Source organism: Suricata suricatta, chromosome 2, assembly GCF_006229205.1.
Source record: "Suricata suricatta isolate VVHF042 chromosome 2, meerkat_22Aug2017_6uvM2_HiC, whole genome shotgun sequence".
NCBI classification, from domain to species: Eukaryota; Metazoa; Chordata; class Mammalia; order Carnivora; family Herpestidae; genus Suricata; species Suricata suricatta.
In genome coordinates, this window is record NC_043701.1 from 134912754 (window position 1) to 134936056 (window position 23303).

The following is a 23303-nucleotide window of genomic DNA, read 5'->3' on the forward strand; positions in this document are numbered from 1 at the left end:
ACAACAAAGAAATTAAACAACCTGACTCAGTAATAGACAAAAAACTTGAATAGACATTTCTCTGAAGATCTACAAATGGCCAAAATGCATAGAAGATGCTCAACATTACTAATCATCAGGGAATCAAACCACAATGAAATACAACCTCAAACATTAAGAGAGCCAGTGTCAACAAAACAGAAAATAACAATCGTTGAGGATGTGGAGAAATTAGAACTCTTGCAAACAGTGGGAATGTAAAATGTGGCAGCCACTTTGTAAAACAGATGGTGGTTCCTCAAAAAGTTAAAAATAGAATTACCATGTGATACAGCAATCCCACTTTTGTGCATATGCCCACAAAAACTGAAAGCAGAGTTTCAAAGAGATATTTTCAGAGATGTTTGTATATCCATGTTCAAAGCAGCAATATTCATAACAGCTAAAAAGTATAAGCAACCCAAGTGCCCACTGACGAATGGATAAGCAAAATATGGTATATACATACAATGGAATACTAGTCAGCCTTTAAAGGGAAGAAAATGCTGACAAATGCTACAACATGGATGAACCCTGAGGACATATGCAAAGTGAAATAAGCTAGTCACAAAAGGACATAACATACAATTTAAATCGATTGATGTTTCGAAGTTGTAGTCTATTCTTCTGTCAATTAATTTAAAACATTAATTCCAAAATATCTAGAGGATATTTTCCTACTAAAAAATTATAAATGTGAAAAGATATTCAAAATAACTAGATATTAGAGAATGCAAAATAAAACTCCAATGAGAAACCACTTTACACCCATTAGAATGGCCATAATTGTTTAAAAGCTGTATAATGAAAAGAATTAGCAAGATTATAAAAAAAAATGGAAGCCTCATTTATTGCTAGTGGGAATATAAAATAGTACAACCTTTTAGGAAATGGTTTGGCATGTCCTCAAAAAGTTAAGTATAGAGTTACCATATGACCCAGTAATTCCACTCCTAGGTATACACTCAAGAGAACTAAAAACATATGTCCATATAAAACTTAAATACTTTATAAATGAATATTTATAGCAGCATTATTCATAATAGTCAAAAAGTGGACATCAGTCAAATACCCATCATCTAATGGACAAATAAACAAAATGTGCTGTACCTATACAATGGAATGTTATTGGGCTATAAAAAGGAATAAAATACTAATACATGCTATGACATGAATGACCTTTAAAGACATGCTATTTGGGGGTGCCTGGGTGGCTCAGTCGGTTGAGCTTTGGGCTTCAGTGCAGGTCATGGTCTCATGGCTAGTGGGTTCAAGCCCCGCATCGGGCTCTGTGCTGACAGCTCAGAGCCTGGAGCCCGTCTTCAGATCCTGTATCTCCCTCTCTCTCTGACCCTTCTCTGCTTGCTCTGTCTCTTTCTCTCTCTCTCTCTCTCAAAAATAAACAAAACATTTTTTAAAAACTTTTAAAGACATGCTATTTTATAACTGGCAGTTTGTACTTCTTAATCCCTTTCACCTGTTTTGCCCATTCCCCCACACCACACACCAAAAAACCAAATAATATGATTAAAAATGGACAGAGGACCTATTAGACAATTTTTGAAAGAAGATGTACAGATGTCCAGCAGATGCTTGAAAAGATGCTCAACATCGCTCATCTTTGGAGAAATGAAAATAGAATAGCTAGTCTCTTTTTGTTAAAAAGACAAAAAAACAACAAGTATTGGTGAGGATGTAGAGAAAAAGGAGCACTTGTGCACTGTCAATGGGAATGCAAATTGGTGCAGCTATGGAAAACAGTATGGAGGTCCCCGAGAAAATTGAAAATAAAAATATACAACTCAGTAATCTCACTTTTGGGTATTTATCCAAAAAAACTCAAAACACCAAAAACGAAAAGATATGCATTCCTATGTTTATTGCAACATTATTTATAATAGCCAAGATATGGAAGCAATCTAAGTGTCTATCAATAGATGAATGGATAAAGAAAATCTGGTGTGTGTGTGGGGGGGGTGTAATGGAATAGCATTCAGCTATAAAAAAGAATAAAATCTTGCCATTTGCAACAACATGGATGGACCTAGAAGCCACTATTCTAAGTCAAATAAATCAGACAGAAAAAGACAAATACCATATGATTTCATTTATATGTAGAATCTAAAAACAAAGCAAAATAAATAGCAACAAAAAAACAGAAACAGACTCATAAATATAGAAAATTGGTAGTTGCCAGAGGGAGGAGTGGGGGGATGGGTGAAACAGGTGAAGGGGATTAAGACATACAAACTGCCAGTTATAAAATAATAAGACATGGGAATGAGAAGTACAGGATAGGGAATATGGTCAATAATATTGCATTAACTTGTATGATGACCAATGGTAACTATGCTTATTGTGGTAATCATTTTGTAATATCTATATATTTGTCAAATCACTGTATTATACACCTGAAACTAATACACTATTGTATTCAACTATACTTCAATTTTAAAAAAGAGTATCATATAAATGATACCATGCAGTATGTAACCTTTTTTTTTTCTTTTTAATGTTTTATTTATTTTTGATACAGAGAGAGACAGAGCATGAGAGGGGGAGGGGCAGAGAGAGAAGGAGACACAGAATCCGAAACAGGCTTCAGGCTTTGAGCTAGCTGTCAGCACACAGCCTGATGCGCGGCTTGAACCCACGAACGTGAGATCTGACCTGAGCCGAAGTCGGAGGCTTAACCGACTGAGCCACCCAGGCGCCCCAGTATGTAACCTTTTGACAGCAGCTTCTTTCACTCAGTATAATGCCTTTGAGATTAATGCAAGTTGTCGTATTAGTAATTCATTTCTTTTATTGCTGAATAGTATTTCATTATATGGATAAACCATAGTTTTTTTTTTAATTTTTTTAATGCTTTATTTATTTTTGATACAGAAGAGACAGAGCATGAGAGGGGGAGGGTCAGAGAGAGAGGGAGACACAGAATCTGAAACAGGCTCCAGGCTCTGAGCTAGCTGTCAGCACAGAGCCTGATGCGGGGCTCGAACCCAGGAACGTGAGATCTGACCTGACCCGAAGTCGGAAGTTTAACCGACTGAGCCACCCAGGCGCCCCTAAACCATAGTTTATTTATTCACCCTTTAAAGAACATTTGGGTTACTTCCATTTGAGCAATTGTGAATAAAATTGCTATAAGCATTCATGTACATAAGATTTTTACTTCTTTAAAGTAAAAACCTAGAAGTAGGTCATAAGAATGTATAAGACACTGCCAAACTATTTTCCAGAGTGACTTTATCATTGTGCATTTGCTCCAGCAAAGTATGATGGTTTCAGTTGCTTTGTATCCTCATTAGCACCTTGTATTGTCAGCATTTTTCATTTCAGTTATTCTAATAAGTTGTAGTGGCATCTTATTGTGGTTTTAATTTGCGTTCCACAATAGCTAATTATGTCAAATATCTTTTCATGTTCTTATTTATCATATTTAGTGAAATATCTGCTCAAATCTCTTGCCCATTTTTTACTTAGTTGTTTTTCTATTACTGAATTTTGCAAAACTTGAGAGACTATTGAATGCTGAGAATGAACTGAGGGTTGAAGGGGAAGGGGGAGGGGGGAAAAGAGGCGGTGGTGATGGTGGAGGGCACTTAAGGGGAAGAGCACTGGGTGTTGTATGGAAAACAATTTGACAATAAAATATTATGGGGAAAAAAAAAAGAGAATTCTTAATATTCTGGATACAAATAAATCCTTTGTCAGATATGTGTCCTGCAGATATTTTCTCCTTTTCTTTCTCTTTAATAGTGTCTTTTACAGAGTACACATTTTTAATTTTGAAGAAGTTCCATTTATCAAATTTTTCTTTTATGGATCATGTCCAAGAATTCTTTACCTATCTCCAGATCATGAAGACTTTCTCCTTTATTTTCTTTTAAATACCAACCTAAAATGGACCACAGATCTGAATGTAAACCATGAAACTATATTTGTATATGTGTTGTATATATAAATATAAAATATTTATAGTTTTATGGTTTACATTCAGATCAGTGGTCCATTTTAGGTTGATTTTTTACAACGTTTGAGGTGTAAGTCAAAGTTCATTTTTTGCATATGGATGACCAATGGTTCTAAAACCATTTATTTGAAAAGACTGTCCTTTCCCCATTGAATTTTTTTACACCTCTGTCAAAAATATAATGGCCTTATTTATATGAACATATTTATAGACTCTATTTTATTGATTTATGTTTCTATCCTTTCATCAGTCCTGATGGGTTTTAAGTAATTAAAGACTACTATTTGTTATACCCATATTATACAAATAATGGTAACAATAACTACTGGAAAGACCTTTAATTACCTCTTCATAATACTCTGCTGCCATTTCAAAGTTCTCATTGACTTCTGCTTCAAATGCAAAGAGTCGAAGCTGTTCATTGCTTGTACAAATGGTTGAAACAGCACCTTGGACATCATCTGGCATGGTCTTTTTCAACATTAAGATGTTAGTTAGACAAAATAAAGCAATTACAAGTAGAGAGTCTTATAAGAAAAAACTAGATGTGAGACATCAGTCATGAGGTTCAAAATGATATTGGGGTTTCTTACAGTCTTGTCAATATAGTAAGAGAGTGAGGGTGAATCAAGAGAGAAATGTCAAGAATGAAAGAGAAGGTTAGGTATCTGAATACCAGCAATCTAAGCTCATGGAAGTAATTAGGACAGAGCTGTCCTCCTCATCACTTAAGGCAGTCAAAATCCCTAAGTAGGCCTCCTTTGACCTCAAACACCTTCCTTCATTTTCTCTTGTATATGGGACAAATATTATCATTTTTAGGTGCCATGGCATGAAAAAGGTTGGTAAGCACTATCTAGAATCTTCAAACATCAAAAAAATAGGAGACTAAGAATAAAGCTTTGGAAGTTACCTCTATACCTTCAGTGGGATATATTTATATATAGGAAATGTTTTAGAAATAGCCATAAAGGTAGGGAAAACCCCAGAAAAATATTATGCTCTATATACCATTAAGGAAAGCAGTTCTAGTATAATAAGTAATCTCCTGGATCAGAAGCTATTGCCAAGGAAGACCTCCTCAAATTCTTAAATTAGAAGTAAAAAAAATTATCAGTGACATTAACAAGTTAGAGTTGCTAAGGGACATAGAGAATAAAGCTAAATTTGAGATGGGCCAAAGAGAGCTCCTGGTTACCGATTAATGCCTCTGTTCTTTGTTCTTTTTAATTTTGATGATCTTGACCCCCAAATCCCTCCAGCAACATACTATAGTGTCCAAACCAGAAATACTCTACCTCTAATATCCCACTCTAAGAGCCTACATTACAAGCCTTCAGTCTTTTTGTCACTTGAATCCCCTTGAAACCCCTCTCTGTCTTTATTTCCTTCATTTCCAATATGCCTATCTCTTGGCAACTGGTAATCCTGGACCCCATGGCCATCCACTCACACTACTCTCACCAGCAAACTCAGGTCCCAGGCATCCTTGTCCTTTGCCTGCACTTGGCCTGAACTCCCAAATTAAAACAATCCTACAGGAGGTGCTAACTGGCCCCGAGGAAAACTGCATACACAGAAATATCTGAGCTGCCGCAAGTTCTTTGGCATTCAGTCTTAGCTAAAGGCCTTTCATACTCAGCAGTTTATGTATTTGTTCTTGTTTAACAACACATTCCATAATGCTATGATGCAGTTTATAAGTTTTCTTCCCTTTCTTTAAGCTTTCCATTCAACCTTTATTCCCTTCACTGTCCAGTAAAGAATGGAAATCATTAGGCCAGAGATACCTCAACTTTTGAACACCATACTGAAATAGTTTATTTCTGCATCCACTGTATCTCTTTACTTTCAGTCTGAAGAAGCATCACACCCTTCTCTACTGCAAGACTAACCTTTCCATCTAAATTCTTGATCCTTTCCCATTTGTATATACCTTGGCTTTGCCATCAATTATTCTCTCTTTCCTTCTATTTTTAATTTCTGCCACTCTGCTGACTCCTTCTCCCAAACCAATGGACATTCTAAAGGCATTTCTAGCTTAAAAAGAAAACCTGTATAATTTCTAGCTACTACTTTCCTACTTTTTCCTTTCATATTCCAACTTATTTTTTAAGTTTATTTATTTATTTGGGAGAGAGAGAGAGAGCATAAACAGGAAAGGGGAAGAAAGAGAGGGAGAGAGAGAATCTTAAGCAGAGAGAGATCTGACATGGGGCTTGATCTCAGGAACCTTAAGATCATGACCTGAGCCAAAATCAGGAGTCAGACACTCAACCAAGTGAGCTACCCGGGTGCCCCCCAATTTCCTGAACTTATATTTACCTGCTTCCTAATCACTCATTCACTTCACAACTCATTATAATTTGAATACACTCCATTAATTCAATGATATTGCTATGTAAAAGTTAATAACTTCCTTATTTTCAGATCCAGTGAAAACTTTTCAAATTTTGTTTTTCTTTTTCTCCAGTTTTATTCAGATATAACTATTGTACATCACTGTGTAAGTTTAAGGCATACAGCTTAATGGTTTGACTGAACATATATTGTAAAATGATTATCACAGTAAGTTTACTTAGCATTCATCATCTCATATGGACAAAAGAAAAAGAAAAAATTTCTTGTAATAATAACTCTTAGGATTTACTCTCCTAACAGCTTACAAATATATCATACAAGAGTGTTAGCTGTAGTCATCATGCTGTACATTATATCCCTGGTGCTTCTTTATCTTGTAACTTGAAGTTTGTACCTTTGACCACCTTATTCCAATTTCCCCTCCCCATTCCTTAGCTTTTGTTTTTCATAACTCCTAGGAATATTTGTCAATGTTGACTACTTTTTCTTCTTAAAATTCCCTTTCCTTAGCTTCTGTGACACAACCGTCTTCTGGTTCTTTTGCCCTTTTAACAGTTCACTTATCTCCTTCATGAGTTCTTTTATACATCCATTCCTTAAATGTCGGTGTTTCTATAGTGTTCTACCACCAGCTTGCCTCTCTATCTACTCATGTTTTTCTCAGCAGCTTCATCTATAACCGTAGTTTGACTAGCATCTACAAGTATATCTTGAGCTTCAAAGATATTGGTTTTTTTTAATTTTAATTTTTTTTTTACAAATTGTAATGGCAACTCTGTGTCAAGTAGGTCTATTGGCACCATTTTCCAATAGCATTTGCTTACTTTGTGTCTCTGTGTCATGTTTTGGTAATTCTCACAATATTTTAAGCTTTTTCATTATCAGTTGTATTGTTCTGGTGATCTGTAATCAGTGACTAGGACTCAGTGAAAGCTCAGATGATGGTTAGTATTTTTTACCAATAAAGTTTTTAGATTTTGGTTTTGTTTTTTTTTAGAGAGAGTATGTGAGGCAGGAAGAGGGACAGAAGGAGATAGAGAGAGAGAGAGAGAGAGAGAGAGAGAGAGAGAGAGAGAGAGAGAGAATCTTAAGCAGGCTCCGCATTCAGCATGGTGTCTGACACAGGGTGAGATCCCATGACCCTGGGATCATGACCTGAGCAGAAATCAAGAGTCAGACGCTCAACTGACTGAGCCACCCATGTGCTCAGCAATAAAGTATTTTTAAAATAAGTTATGTACGTTGTTTTTCTAGATATTATGCTATTGTTGCCACATAATAGACAATAGTATAGTGTAAATATAACTTTTATATGCACTAACCAACCACAGAATTAATTTGACTTGCTTTATTTTGATATTTGCTTTATTGTGGTGGTCTGGAATCAAACATTCAGCATCTCCCAGGTATGCCTATATACACTCATGGCTCCCCAAAGCTCATCTCCACTCAGATCTCACTCTTGAGAAAAATCCCACAAGAGTTAATATTCAAAGGCATTTTGACATCACCTGCCTCCCACTAAATCTGCCCATGTTGTATTTCTTGTCCTGCTTACTAGTACTACCAGCTCTCCAGTCTTTGAGCCTTAAACTTAAGAACTTTGACCCCTTTTCCTCCTTACTCTGTATTCACATCACCAGTTTCACTGTATCTAACCCATCCTACATACTGCTATCAGAGTGTTTTTCATAAAATTTAGATTTGATCATACTATTCCCCAGTATAAAATAATTAAGTTTATTGCTTCCAAAATGCTAATAATAGAAAAGGCGAAAATTCTTTTTGTGGCATACAAGGTCTCGATCCACATTCCCAACCCCCCTACCAGGGACTTATTGATCCCTGGCTTCACCTCCTGCTTCTTTGTCCCTTAACCAGTTTAGCATCTGCTACTGAACCATATGCAGTTTCTGTTATCCACTATGCTTCCAAGCTTCCAAGGTTTTGTGATGTTACTTATGACTCACATACTCTGAATCCTCTACCTTGAGAACAGTTTAGCCTTCAAACTCAAGCCACAGCTCTTCTGTGAATCCTTTCCTGACAGGTCTCAGGGCTAAGTTGATTACTGTTTATTTAGGCATCCCCTAACCTGCTCTACCACCCATCACAGAATTTACCTTATCCTGTTACACTTATTTGTCTTTATGTCTCCCTCATTTATTAGACAGGGATTCTTTGGGAGCATAAGCAACAGTAATTACCACCTACTGCTCAATTTTCAAAGCAATTCATCCAAGTCATCTGTGCCAAGTCATCTGTGCCAAGTCATCTGGGCAGGATTGTTCTACTAAGGCGAGAATACTGGACATTCCTCACCTTCCTCTTCCAGAAAAACTGGACAAATTGAAAGAAAAAGTGATGATGACAGAGAAGAAAATAACAGTGAAGGAAAGAACAAATAGAAAATAGGGTTTGAGGAAGCACAGCTGCATAGCAGCTACCAATGGGACAAAAAGACTGGTTTTTGTCATCGTTTTCCAATAAACCACAGCTGTATACATTTGAAAATGAAGCAAATGGGGTGCCTGGGTGGCTCAGTTGTTTAAGCATCTGACTCGGCTCAGGTCATGATCTCATGGTTCGTGGGTCTGAGCCTCGCATCGGGCTCTGTGCTGACAGCTCAGAGCCTGGAGCCTGCTTCAGATTCTGTGTGTCTCTCTGCCCCTCCCCCACTCATCTCTGTTTCTCTGTCTCAATAATAAATAAAAACATTAAAAAAATTTTTAAATGAGAAAATTAGGCAAGATGAAAGCGGTGAAAATACAGATATAAACAGATAAATAGGGGGAGGGCGCCTGGGTTGCTCAGTCAGTTAAATGGTCAACTCTTGATTTCAGTTCAGGTCATGGTCGCATGTTGTGGGATCAAGCCCTGTGTCGGACTCCACTTTGAGTGTGGAGCCAGCTTGGGATTCTCTCTCTCCCTCTCTCTGTCCCTACCCCTCAAAATAAATAGATAAACTTAAAAACAAACAAACACACAAATGGGAGAAGAATAGGCTACCAGTCCAATGAAAAGGCATGTTTGAAGCATCATTGTCATTTAGGCCCAATATCTGAAATCTTATAATGTTTCTTGATTTTGACTGCCAATATCAGAGAGCAAACTGAGAATTACACACATTCACAAAATAAATAAAATGATGATTTTTGTTTTACAATTTGCATTAGCCGATTTTATTTTTTTAGTCAATCACATTTATGTTTGCTGAATTAAGGAAGCAAGGAAGGAGGGAATCATTCAGAGACCTTGGTGCCTTAAAGAGAAAATGAAGGGCTCTCCGTTCTTGAGCACCTACCTGGTTTAAGGCCACATGCATCTGGTCCACCAAGAACACATAGAGCTCACTGATAAATGTCTGCAGTTCCTCCTGGCTTTCAAACGATGTCGTCTTCAAATACTTCTCTCTCACAATCTTTACTACAGCATGCTGTAAAAGGCATAGGTCACCCATCTGATAACAGTCCAGTACTGTGCTGACAACACAGGCCTCCTTAGAGCTTCAGAACTTCTCCCCTGATGACTGCTAAGAGTGTCAGCTCTCTGATTTTACCACAATCAGCGTACTCTGCATGACTTCTTTTCTCAACATCACTAGTATAGTCAATACAGAACTCATATCATGTGAAGAGAGTCATAAAGCTAAAGAAGATCTCAGCATTCATTAGGTTTATGTATTACATCGCTCATCACGGTCACATGATACAAGGGGGAAAGGCCTGATTCGACAGTCTAGAGAATGGAATTCTGGTTCTAATCCTGCTACTGTACAACCTCAAAAATTACAGTTAGTACCTCATTTTCCTCATTTGTTATATGGATGTATGCCTCTGGTATTATTATCTTACTTCAGAAGATGATTGAGAAGCCAAAGAAAGATAACAGGTAGGTGGTGAAGCTTTAAAATGCTGTACAAATAACATATTGCTATAGCAATGAGAGCTTTCATTCCCCTAAGCTAATGTTATTGTCAGGTTTTATACTAAGCAGTTTCCATGCATTATATTATTTAATTCTCATAATGAACTCATATGATAATATTAGTATTATCCCTTATTGTTAGGCAAAGAAATTAAAGTTCAAGGAGATAAAGTCATTTGACCATCCAGCTAGTAATTGTAGAACCAGGAATTAAACTAAGTTGCGATCATGCCATCTACTGAGAAGACCATTTCACCTCCATGAGCATCAGGTTTTTTTTCACTTTATTACTTCCATGTGTTTTCTTTTTATCTGTTTAGTACAGGACAGGACACATAGTAAATGTGCACAGAGAGATAACCGAGTGTAGTAGTTGAGCATATGAGTTCTGGAGCAAGATCGCCTGCATTTAAGTCCCATCTTTAACCTTAGGGATCTTAGGGAAATTACTTAACCAATTAATATTGCATTTCTCCATCTGTAAAGTAAGGAATATCTACCTCATAGAGTTGTTGTGAGGATTAAATTAGTAAAATTTGAAGCATTAAAAATTTTTTCTGCTGTACAGCAAATAATAAATGTTAGCCATTATTATTTGGGAAATTATTAAGTAAATATTTCTTAAATCTTAGTACTTCTGTGGACTATGGAAAGGTTGGTAATGGGAGACAGAGTAGTCATGGAATCAGTAACAGGTACAGAGTTTCTGCCTGCTATAGCAACATGAAACCTGTCTCAAAATCTGGCCTACCCTCAAGTAAAGAAAAAAAAAAACATTGTAAGACTTAGTTTCTTAAAAGCTCATACTTGGAATGGATACTGAACCATTCCAAGGCTTTCACAAGTGGAGCTTACGACATTCTATCAGTGGAAGCATAGCTGGACATGACCAGAGACAAACTAATAATTAAGAATGTAGAGAAGATGCTTCATAAAAATTCATGGAATAATTAAATGAATATTACCTTGAGTTGTTCTTTGAAAGCAAAGTATTTTCCAGAGCAGTTAAGTTCATAGTTGAGCTGGCACTTCTGTTCCTCTAGGGTTTCACTATCCATGTCATTCCCTAGTTTGGCCACCTGTTTTCCAAACATCTTGTAATACTCATCCAGAATGGCTCTAGAAATATTTTTGATCTGCATGTGGTAGTCACTCACCGCCTAGGAAAATATAAAATGTCTCGAAAAAGGTCTCAGAGAGATCAAGATGTGTAATGGAAGCCTGAGACTGGATTGGGTTTTACATTCAATACTGCTTTAGGTATAAATTGCCCTTTTCAGCTCAGAGACTAGCCAAAGACTAAACACTATATGCTATTCACTGTTGGCCACTGGTCACAAACAAAACCAGGAAGGGAAATACATGAAGCTACAATTTCTTGCCCCTTCTGGAAAACATATTGAAGAGTCCAAGCCTTATTTTCAAATGGGTGCACTCACCATGTTATCACTTAACAGTTTCACCTTAGTTTTGGCACTTGCCTTTTGAGCTCCTCCTGTCCGACGGGTAAGAGGCGGCCTTGGAGGAATCATATCCTTGACCCTGTACCATAAAAAAAAAAAAAAACACCTTAATTATCTGCAGATTTATGTTCTCTTATTCATTCCTCCAACGGGCTTTTACAGGGAAGATCTAAGGTCTGTTCCCACATCACACTTGAGAACTGTGCATTTCTCTCATGTAAGAGCTTTGATATGAACCATAGGACAGTATATGGCTATGGACTAGATAAGGAAGAAGCTATTCAAAAAGTAACAAAGTTGTACTTTTGGCTAATTTGAGCCCTGGTTTTACTCTTACACATTTTAAAAAACTGCTATTGCTCTCAAGAGACTGTTGGACTCAGGGTTGTAAAGAAATGGGTGTTAAGATTTTAGGTGCACTCAGTAGAGTCTCTGACAGCACAAAGTTTTGGAAATCTAAATGGTACATGCAAGTGAAAACTTTTCTTTCCTGTCCACCTAGGAAAAAAAGTGTACTCTTGGCCATAATTTATGACTGCATTCAATTACAATGATGATACCAGACTTTTTGATAAGTAAGAAAATATATTTTGTTGGGGCGCCTAGGTGGCTCAGTTGGTTAGGCGTCTGACTTCAGCTCAGGTCATGATCTCAGAGTTCATGGGTTTGAGTCCCACATCGGGCTCTGTGCCGACAGCTCAGAGCCTGGGGCCTGCTTCAGATTCTGTATCTCCCTCTCTCTCTGCCCCTCCCTCGCTTGTGCTCTGTCTCTTTCTGTCTCTCAAAGATAAGTAAAAGTTAAAAAAAAATTTTTTTAAAGAAAATATTTTTTGTCGCTGTCAACCTACTTATGCTAAAACTTCTACTTTCCATTTTCAGGAAACCTTACAAAAACTAGAGGAAATTGAGTTCTACCTCTTCCTCCTTGTAGTTTCAGAGTCCTGCTGAAGTTTACAGTACTTCCTTAAAGTTTATAATCAAATTCACAAATTCAATTTTTCTTTAATAGGTCACATGTAATTGTATTCCTGCTTTTAATTTCTAATTTTAATATTATTTATTTTAATAGGCAATATATCCCTATTATTCAGAACTTATGAGGTATGAAATAACATATACTAAACTGTCTCCTTGTTATTAGCCTTCTTGACAACCTTGTCTTCCAGCCCCCCAATTTCCTATAAGACAATCTTATCTATTCACTCATTCAAAATATATACTGACTGCCTATTATCCATCAAGCACTTTTCTAGGTGCTGGGGATAGGGCACGAAACAAAGAAGATAGAAATTCTTGCCCTCAAGGAGCTTGCATTCTAGTGGGGAAAGAAAGACATTAAGAAAAATATGTTAGTGATATGTTCCATGAAGAAAACAGGAAGGCAAACAGACTATGTTGGGAGCTAGGGTGGTGAAGTAGGGAAGCATGTTTCATCAAGACACTTTGCAGAGATGGTAACATTTGAGGAAAGACCTCAGGGAAGTGAAGAAGCAAGTTGTGTAGATACCTGGGATAAGAAAAGTACAGGCAGAGAATAGAAAGGCTTTGCTGCAACAATGTGCTTGGCACGTGTGAGGAATAGCAGGAAGGCAAGTATGGCTGGACTGAAAAAGTGAGCACAAAGTACACGCAGAATACATAGGCAGTTGTAGGCCATTGTAAGGACTTTGACTTTTACTCAGAGGGTGCTAGGGAGTCACTGGTAGTTTCTGAGCAGAGGAGTAATGTGAGTTTACCTCCATTTTAATGCAATCATTATAGAATGCTGTATTAAGAATGGTCCAAACGCCCATCAACTAAAGAATGGGGGGAAATGTAGTACATCCTTTAGTGAAATACGATTCAATTACAAAGAAATGAAGTACTGATATATGTTACAGTATGGATGAACCCTGACAGCATTATGTAAAACATGAAAGCTGCACACATGCTCAAGATAGGATACATGCTCAGAAAAGACCAGGGAAGGCCCCAAACTTCCACCACTGACTGACCTATAGTCTCATTGCAAACAGGAAGTGAAGGGTGAGGCAGAATTATAAACAGCCTTGTTAAGTGTTAAAAGAATGCCCCAGCATGGAATCACTTCCAAAGACAAAAGAAACATTTTTTGTTTTATTTTTATTTGTTTAATTATCTTATGATTCTGGCATTCAAGGAAATCTCAGTCAAAACATTGGCTTAAAAAAGAAAACCCAACCCACATTGGCTGAACACGATCTACAACTTCAGCAATTAAAAACAGCAAACCTGGGGAAGGGGAAAATCTGATGTCCAAAGTTCACATGTTATAATATCCAAATGTCCAGTATTCAACAACAAAAGAAAACACAAAATGTAAAAAGAAACATAAAAGTGTGGCTCTTTCAAAGGAAAAAAATAAGTTTGTAGAAACTGTCCCTGAAGAAGCCCAGACATTAGTCTTGCTACAAAAAGATGTGAAATAAGCAACTTACTCATGCTCAACGAGCTAAAGAAAACCACAAAGTATTAAGAGAAATCAGGAAAATGATGTATAAACAAAAAGAGAATAGAATATCAGTAAAGAGAGAATTTTTTAATTAAAAAAATTTTAACATTTATTCATTTTTGAGAGACAGAGCATGAGTGGGTGGGGGGCAGAAAGACAGGGAGATACGGAATCCAAAGCAGGCTCCCTGCTCTGAGCTGTCAGCACAGAGTCCATTGCAGGCACGAACTCACAGACTGTGAGATCATGACCTGAGCCGAAGTCGGACGCTTAACTGACTGAACCACCCAGGCGCCCCAAGAGACAGAAATTTTTAAAAGAACCAAATATTAAGTCTGTAGTTAAAAAGTACAATAACAGAGAGGAGAAACTGACTAGAAGGTTCAACAGATTTGGTCAGGCAGAAGAAAGAACGAGCAAATTTAAAGATAGGATAATTGGAATTACAGTCAGAGGAACAGAAAGAAAAAGAAAAATAGTAAACAGAGCCTAAAATCTGTGGAACACCATCAACATAAATAATGTGTGTGACCACCATATACCTTATGAGAATCCCAGAAGAAGAAGAGAGAAAGGGGCAGGAAGAATTTTAAAGAAAGAATGGCTCAAAACTCCCAAAATTTGGAGAAAGATATGAATCTATATACCCAAGAAGCATAACAAAGTCCAAGCAGAATAAACTTGAAGAGATCTATATTAAGATAGATTGTAGTCAAGTTGTCAGAAGCCAGAGACAAGAGAAAAACTCAAAAGGCAGTGAGAGGATTGACTTGTCACATAAGATACAGATACTTTCAATAATGTCAGTAAGAACAACACAAGCCATGGAGGCCAGAAGTACTAGAGTAACATATTTAAAGTCTTGAAAGGAAAAAATGCCAACCAAAAATTCTATATACAGTGAAATTATCCTTCAAGAATGAAGAAAAAATGAACAAAATAAACAAAAACTAAGAGTCTATCATAAATACAGAGAACAAAATGAGACTCTATGGGGGATGGGGAAGAGGGGACAATGGGTGATGGACACTGAGAAGGGCACTTCTTGGGATGAACACTGGGTGTTGTATGTAAGCTAATTTGACAAAAAAAATATATTTTTAAAAAACTAAGAGTCCATTATAAGACCTAATCTATAAGAAATACGAAAGGAAGCCTCAGTGGCTCAGTTGGTTGAGCATTCAACTTCAGCTCAGGTCATGATCTCAGTTTGTGACTTTGAGCCCTGCATGGGCCTCAGTGCGGTCAGCATGGGGCCCACTTCAGATCCTCTGTTTCCCTCTCTCTCTCTCTGAACACCCCAACTCTCTCAAAAAAATAAATACACTTTTAAAAAATGATAGAGGGAGTCCTTCAGGCTGAAATGAAAGAACACGAGTCAGTAACTGGAAGGTAACTGAAGAAATAAGGAACAGTGATAAAGGTAAATATGACAGCCACTATTATTGTACTTCTGGGGTTTTTTGGTATTTTTTTAATTTTAATTTTTCTTTTTTAATAGTTTATTGTTAAGTTGGTTTCCATATAACACCCAGTGCTCTTCCCCACAAGTGCCGTCCTCCATGACCATCACCTCCCCTTCCCCTTTCCTCCTCCCTCTTCAGCCCTCAGTTTGTTTTCAGTATTCAAGAGTCTCTCATGATTTGCCTCCCTTCCTCTCCCTAATTTTTTGTCCCCCCACTTCCCCTCCCTATGGCCCTCTGTTAGATTTCTCCTATTAGACTTATGAGTGAAAACATATGGTATCTGTCCTTCTCTGCCTGACTTATTTCGCTTAGCATGACACCCTCGAGGTCCATCCACTTTCCTACAAATGGCCATATTTCATTCCTTCTCATTGCCATGTAATACTCCATTATGTATATATACCATATCTTCTTTATCCATTCATTGGTTGATGGACATTTAGGCTCTTTCCATGATTTGGCTATTGTTGAAAGTGCCACTATGAACATTGGGGTACATGGGCCCCTATGTATCAACACTTCTGTATCCCTTGGGTAGATACCCAGCAATGTTATTGCTGGGTCATAGGGGAGTTCTATTGATAGTTTTTTGAGGAACCTCCAGGGGTGTTTTCCAGAGTGGCTGCACCAGTTTACATTCCCACCAACAGTGTAGGAGGGTGCCCGTCTCTCCACACCCTCGCCAGCATCTATAGTCTCTTGATTTGTTCATTTTAGCCACTCTGAACAGCATGAGTTGGTATCTCAGTGTAGTTTTGATTTGTATTTCCCTGATGATGAGTGACACTGAGCATTGTTTCATGTGCCTGTTGGCCATCTGGATGTCCTCTTTGGAGAAGTGTCTATTCATGTCTTCTGCCCATTTCTTCATTGGATTACTCATTTTTTGGGTGTGGAGTTTGGTGAGTTCCTTGTAGATTTTGGATACTAGCTCTATACCTAATATGCCATTTGCAACTATCTTTTCCCATTCTGTCAGATGCCTATTCGTTTTTTTTGTTTCCTTTGCGTGCAGAAGTTTTTATCTTGATGAGGTCCCAATAGTTCATTTTTGCTCTTGATTCCTTTGCCTTTGGGATATATTGAGTAGGAAATTGTGGCGGTTGAGGTCAAGAAGGCTGTTTCCTGCTTTCTCCTCTAGGGTTTTGATGGTTTCCTGTCTCACATTCAGGTCCTTCATCCATTTTGAGTTTATTTTTCTGTAAGGTGTAAGAAAGTGGTCTAGTTTCATTCCTCTCCATGTTGCTGTCAAGTTCTCTCAGCACCACTTGTTAAAGAGGTTGTCTTTTTTCTATTGTATACTCTTTCCTGTTTTGTCAAAGACTAATTGGCCATACATTTGTGGGTTCAGTTCTGGGCTCTCTATTCTCTTCCATCGGTCTATGTGTCTGTTTTTGTGCCAATACCATACTGTCTTGATGAGTACAGCTTTGTAATAGAGGCTAAAGTCTGGGATTGTGATGTCTCCCATTTCGGTTTTCTTCTTCAATATTACTTTGGCTATTTGGGGTTCTTTGTGGGTCGATACAAATTTTGGGATAGTTTGGTCTAGCTTTGAGAAGAATACTGGTGCAATTTTGGTTAGGATTGCACTGAATGTGTAAACTGCTTTGGGTAATAATGACATTTTCACAATGTTTATTCTTCCAATCCATGAGCACGGAATGTTTTTCCATTTCTTTGTGTCTTCCTCAATTTCTTTCATAAGCTTTCTATAGTTTTCATCGTACAGGTCTTTTGCATCTTTGATTAGGTTTATGCCTATGTATTTTATTTATTTATTTATTTATTTATTTATTTACTAATTTATTTTTGCAACTGTGAATGGGATAAGTTTCTTGATTTCTCTTTCTCTTGCTTCATTATTGGTGTATAAAAATGCAACCTATTTCTGTGCATTGATTTTGTACCTGTGACTTTGCTGAATTCATGGATCAATTCTAGAAGGCTTCTGGTGGAGTCGATCAGGATTTCGATAGAGAGTATCATGTCATCTGCAAAAAGTGAAAGTCTGACTTCTTTGCCAATTCTGATGCCTTTTATTTTCTTTTGTTGTCTTAATGCTGATGCTAGCACTATGTTAAACAACAGTGGTGAGAGTGGACATCCTTGTCGTGTCCCTGATCTCAGGGGGAAACTCTCAGTTTTTCCCCATTGAGGACGATATTAGCTTTGGGCTCTTCATAAATTGCTTTTATAATGTTTAAGCAAGTTGCTTCTATCCCGACTTTCTCGAGGGTTCTTATTAAGAAAGGATGCTGTATTTTGTCACATGCTTTTTCTGCATCTATCGACAGGATCTTTTGACTTTTATCTTTTCTTTTGTTAATGTGATGTATCACATTGATGGATTTGCGAATATTGGACCAGCCCTGTAACCCAGGAAATGAATCCTACCTGATCATGATGGATAATTATTTTTATATGCTGTTGAACTTGATTTGCCAGTATCTTGTTGAGTATTTTTGCATCTGTATTCATTAAGGATATTGGCCTGTAGTTCTCTTTTTTTGTTGGGTCTCTGTCTGGTTTGGGAATCAAAGTGATGCTGGCTTTGTAGAATGAGTTTGGAAGTTTTCCTTCTATTTCTATATTTTGAAATAGCTTGAGAAGGACGGGTTTTATGTCTGCTTTATATGTGGTAGAATTCCCCTGGGAAGCCATCCAGCCCTGGGCTCTTGTTCATTGGAAGAGTTTTGATAACTGATTCGATTTCTTCACTGGTTATGGGTCTGTTCAGATTTTCTATCTCATCCCGTTTGAATTTGAGTAGTGCATGCATGTTTAGGAATTTGTCCATTTTTTTCTAGGTCATCCAGTTTGTTGGCATATAATTTTTCATAGTATTCCCTGATGATTGCTTGTGTTTCTGAGGGATCGGTTGTAATACATCCATTTTCATTCATGATTTTTGTCTATTTGGGTGTTCTCTCTTTTCTTTCTGAGGAACCTGGCTCGAGGTTTAACAATTTTGTTTATTTTTTCAAAACACCAACTCTTGGTTTCATTTATGTGCACAACTGTTTTCTGGGATTCTATATTGTTTATTTCTGCCCTGATACTTATTATTTCTCTTCTTCTGCTGGGTTTGGGGTGTTCTTGCTGCTCCCCTTCTAGTTTCCTCAAGTGTGCTGTTAGATTTTGAATTTGCACTTTTTCTAGTTTGTTGAAATAGGCCTGGATTGCAATATACTTTCCTCTTAGGACTGTCTTTGCTGTGTCCAGAGAGTTTGGATTGTTGTATTTTCATTTTCATTTGTTTCCATAAATTTTGTAATTTCTTCTCTAATAGCCTGATGGGCCCAATCATTCTTTAATAGGGTGATTTTTAACCTCCACATTTTTGGAGGTTTTCCAGACTTTTTCCTGTGATTGATTCCAAGTTTCATAGCACTGTGATCTGAAAGTGTGCATGGTATGATCCTAATTCGTTTATATTTATGGAGGGCCACTTTATGACCCAGTATGTGATCTATCTTGGAGAATGTGCCATGCTCACTAGAGAAGAAAATATAGTCCCTTGCTTCAGGGTGCAGACTTCTAAATATATCCATTAATTTCATCTGTTCCAATGTGTCGTTCAGGTACATTTCTTTAGTGATTTTCTATCTGGTTGACCTATCCATTGCTGTGTTAAAATCTCCTGCAATAAGCACATCCTTATCAATAAGATTGTTTCTATTTGTGGTTAGTTGTTTTCTGTATTTGAGTGCTCCCGAATTCGGCACATAGATTTTATAATTGTTAGATCTTCCTAATGGAGAAGCCCTGTGATTATTATATAATATCCTTCTTCATCTTTTGTTACCACCTTTACTTTAAACTCCAGTTTGTCTGATATAAGTACGGATACTCCTTCTTTCTTTTGACTTCCAGTCACATGATATATATTTCTCCATCCCCTTACCTTCAATCTGAAGGTGTCTTCTGGCCTAAGATGAGTCTCTTGTAGACAGAAAATAGATGGATTGTGTTTTTTATCCATTCTGCTACCCTGTGTCATTTGACTGGAGCATTCACTCCATTTACATTCTGTGTTGTTATTGAAAAATCTTGAGTTCAGATTCATTGTGTTCTCTGTAGAGTTCATGTTTGTAGTGATGTCTCTTGTTCCTTATATTCCTTACTACATTTCCCTCATAGAGTCCCTCTTAGGATTTCCTGTAGGATTTCTGGTTTTGTTTATTTGGGGAAACCTTTATCACTCCTTCTATTTTGAATGACAGGTTCGCTGGATAAAGGATCCTTGGGTGCATACTTTTCCTGTTCATCACATTGAAGATTTCCTGCCATTCCTTTCTGGCCTGCCCAGTTTTTTTAGATAGGTCTGTAACAACTCTGATAGGTTTCCCTTTGTATGTTAGGGTGCTTTTATCCCTATCTGCTTTCAGAATTCTCTCTTTATCTTTATATTTTGCCAGTTTCACTATGATATGTCATGCCAAAGGTCGGTTCAAGTTTCGTCTTAGGGAAGTTCTATGCGTCTCTTGAATTTCAATGGCTTCTTCCTTCCCTAGATTTGGGAAGTTCTTGGCTATAATTTGATCAAGCACCCCTTCAGGACCTTTTTCTTTCTTCCTCTTCAGGAACTCCTATGATACAAATATTGTTCCATTTGATTGTATTGCTAAGGTCTCGAATTCTCCTTTCGTGCTCCTGTATCAATTTGTCTCCCTTTTTCTCAGCTTCTTCTTTGGCTATAACCGTGTCTTCTAATTCACCTATTCTCATCTCTTCCTCTTCAATCCGTGTAGTGGCTGCTTCCATTTTATTATGCACCTCATTTATAGCCTTTTTAACACGTCACAGCTATTTCTAAGGTCCTTAGTCTTTGTATCAATAGCTTCTCTGATGGTTTTTTCAGTTCTGGTGATTAATTTTATGACAATTGTTCTAAATTCTTGTTCAGATATGTTGCTTATATCTGTTTTGAACAGTTCTGTAGCTGTGATTTCTTCCTAGAATTTCTTTAGAAGAGAGTTCTTTTGTTTCATCATTTTGGCTAGCTTTTTGTCTCTTGTCAGTTTTAAAAGCTCATTATGCACTGTGCACCTGTTAATATTGCTCCATTGAAGGAGGCTCATTGACTGTCCAGGGCCTGTTGTTTCAGGAAGTGTTCTTTTAATGGCGTCGCTTGGTTTCTCTTGTTGTGACTTTGATTATTTTATTTTCCTGCTCAGTGGTATTTGGGACTCTCCATCATGTGTACTTTGGCTTGTTTTTTGAGGTAGCCCTGAAAAGAACAAGAGACAGACACACACAGGGAACAAAAGCATGCCAACACACAGACAAATCAAATAAATAAGCAAACCAAAAGGGGAAAGAAGATAAGAAAAGAAAATGAAGGAAAAGAATTGAAAGGAAAAGAAGAGAAAAGGGGAGACAAACACGACAAAGGACATTCTAAGAGTGTAAAACTAGCTGAGGGGAGAGATAAGAATGAGATAAGGAAAAATATATCTGGATGGCAGGAATTGATTGAATCATGGCAGTGTATAAATATTGGTCTTTCCCAGACTCCAGAGGGGAAAAGGAGAAATGAAGGAATAAAGAGAAAAAAATAAAAAATAAAAAAAATTCCGGCACAGATGGGCGTGGTTTGGTGTAGGTCTCTGAGGCTCTGCCTTAGGGATTGCAGGGAGAAGAATGGCAGCGCCCCAAGCTTTTCTCAGACCACTGGTTGCAAGCCACTCTTTTGTGTCTGATCTCCCTGTGCAATGGGTGGGCCAAATTGGTTTTTTTTTAATTTTTCCTAAGCTCTGTCACTTTTCCAAATCCCAGCCCGTGCACTTTAAAGCTGTCGCCTCAGATGAAATGAAATGAAATGTCTTCCCGCAGGCGGGTGGCTTTCTAGCTGGGAGGTAGTAAGGGACCGAGGAGCCAGTTTTTTCCCTGGCTCTGCCTGGAGTCAGCAAGCTGCCAAGCCCAAGGGAGAACTAGCCCACTGAGGGGGATGAATTTCTCTCCCCACACCCAGGAGCTATATATTGGATGGTGTGTCTCTCTGTCTCAGGCAAGGTCTCTCCCTCTATGAGCGTTTTCAGTCTCTCTTTCTTTTCCTCTCAGATCTCCACCATTCCAGGGTCCTGTGCCGCTTCTGCACACAGGGCCCTCTGCAGCTGGGTGCCCCCTTTTTGGGCCCTCTCTCTCCCGCCTCTGCTTTGGGCTGGTGCTCCGCACCCTCAGAGTCTCCAGTCCCAGTTCGCACTCATTGAGGCATCCATGAGGCTTTCATCTATAAGGAGTCTGCCTGCACCTACCACTCTTGCAGATTAGAATATTGTGGCTTCAGTCCTTCTCAGTTTGATAGTTGCGGGCAAGTGGAGATTACAGAGCTCCCTACTTCTCCGCCATCTTGCCACTCCCCAAGTATTTCTCGTTTTAAACTCCTCTTTACTTGTTTGGGGCACCTGGGTGGCTCAGGTCATGATCCTGCATGTGATTTCAAGCCCCACATTAGGCTCTGTGCTGACAGCTCAAAGCCTGGAGCCTGCTTCAGATTCTGTCTCCCTTTCTCTGTGTCCCTCCCCTGCTTCCCCTGTTTCATTCTCTCTCTCTCTCTCTCCCTCTCTCTCAAAAATAAATAAACATTAAAAATTTTTTAGAAAATAAAAAATAAACTCCTCTTTACTTGTTTGTGGAAGGCAAATGCATAAAATAGTGATTAGAAATCTTTGCTAATAGGCACACAATGTATAAAAATATAATCTGTGACAATAATAATATAAAAAGGGAAAGATGGAGATATAGAGGAGCAGGGTGAACAGTATTGAAGCTTAGTTGGTAGTATTCCCATTAGGTTGTTAAAGGTTTAAGATGGTCATTATAGGAGCACCTAGTGGCTTAGTCAGATAAGTATCCACCTCTGGGTTTCGGCTTAAGTCATGATTTTACTAGTTTGTGAGTTTTAGCCCTGCATAGGGCTCTGCATTGACGGTGCAAAACCTGCTTGGGATTCTCTCTCTCCCTCTCTCTCTGTCCCTACCCACCTTGTACGTGTGCTTTCTCTCTTTCTCTCAAACAAACAAACAAACTTAAAAAAAAAAAAAGATGGTCATTATAGTTTCCAAGGTAACTACTAAGAAAAAAGAATGAAGATTCAAATTACTAACATCAAAAATAAATATGGGGACATTACTCCCCACTTTATAGAGGTAAAGAATTATAAGAGGATACAATGAACAGTTTCCATCAACAAACTGGATAACAATGGACAGTTTCCTAGAAACACAATCAAAGCACTATGGTACAGTATAAAAAAATAATTTTTAATTGCATTTATTTATATGTGACATGGGTATGTATGTGTATAATATAGAAAATTTAAAATAGCTCCAGATGGATAAATGTCAGTTTTTAAAAGTGGTTATCACTAGGATGCCTGGGTGGCTCAATTGGTTAAGCATCTGACTTTTGATTTTGGCTCAGGTCATGATCTCATGGTTCATAGGATTGAGTCCTGCATCAGGCTTTGGGCTGACAGTGCAAAGCCTGCTTGGGATTCCCCCCCCCCCTCAAAATAAATAAATAAACATTACATGGCAATGAGAAAGAATGAAATATGGCCATTTGTAGCAAAGTGAATAGACCTCGAGGGTGTCATGCTAAGCGAAATAAGTCAG

The 23303-nt window shown here is 37.8% G+C and overlaps 1 protein-coding gene across 1 annotated transcript in view; it reads right to left on the bottom strand.

Annotated features, from left to right (window-relative positions):
- The window catches only part of CFAP70 (cilia and flagella associated protein 70), an 87164-nt gene that overhangs the window by 38798 nt on the left and 25063 nt on the right, over positions 1–23303 (bottom strand). The window contains exons 6-10 of the mRNA XM_029919805.1: positions 14202–14215; positions 11764–11824; positions 11248–11442; positions 9660–9791; positions 4340–4465 (exon numbers count right to left, since the gene is read on the bottom strand). Of these exons, the coding sequence (XP_029775665.1) occupies positions 4340–4465; positions 9660–9791; positions 11248–11442; positions 11764–11824; positions 14202–14215 (528 nt within the window). The remainder of the gene's footprint in view (positions 1–4339; positions 4466–9659; positions 9792–11247; positions 11443–11763; positions 11825–14201; positions 14216–23303) is intronic.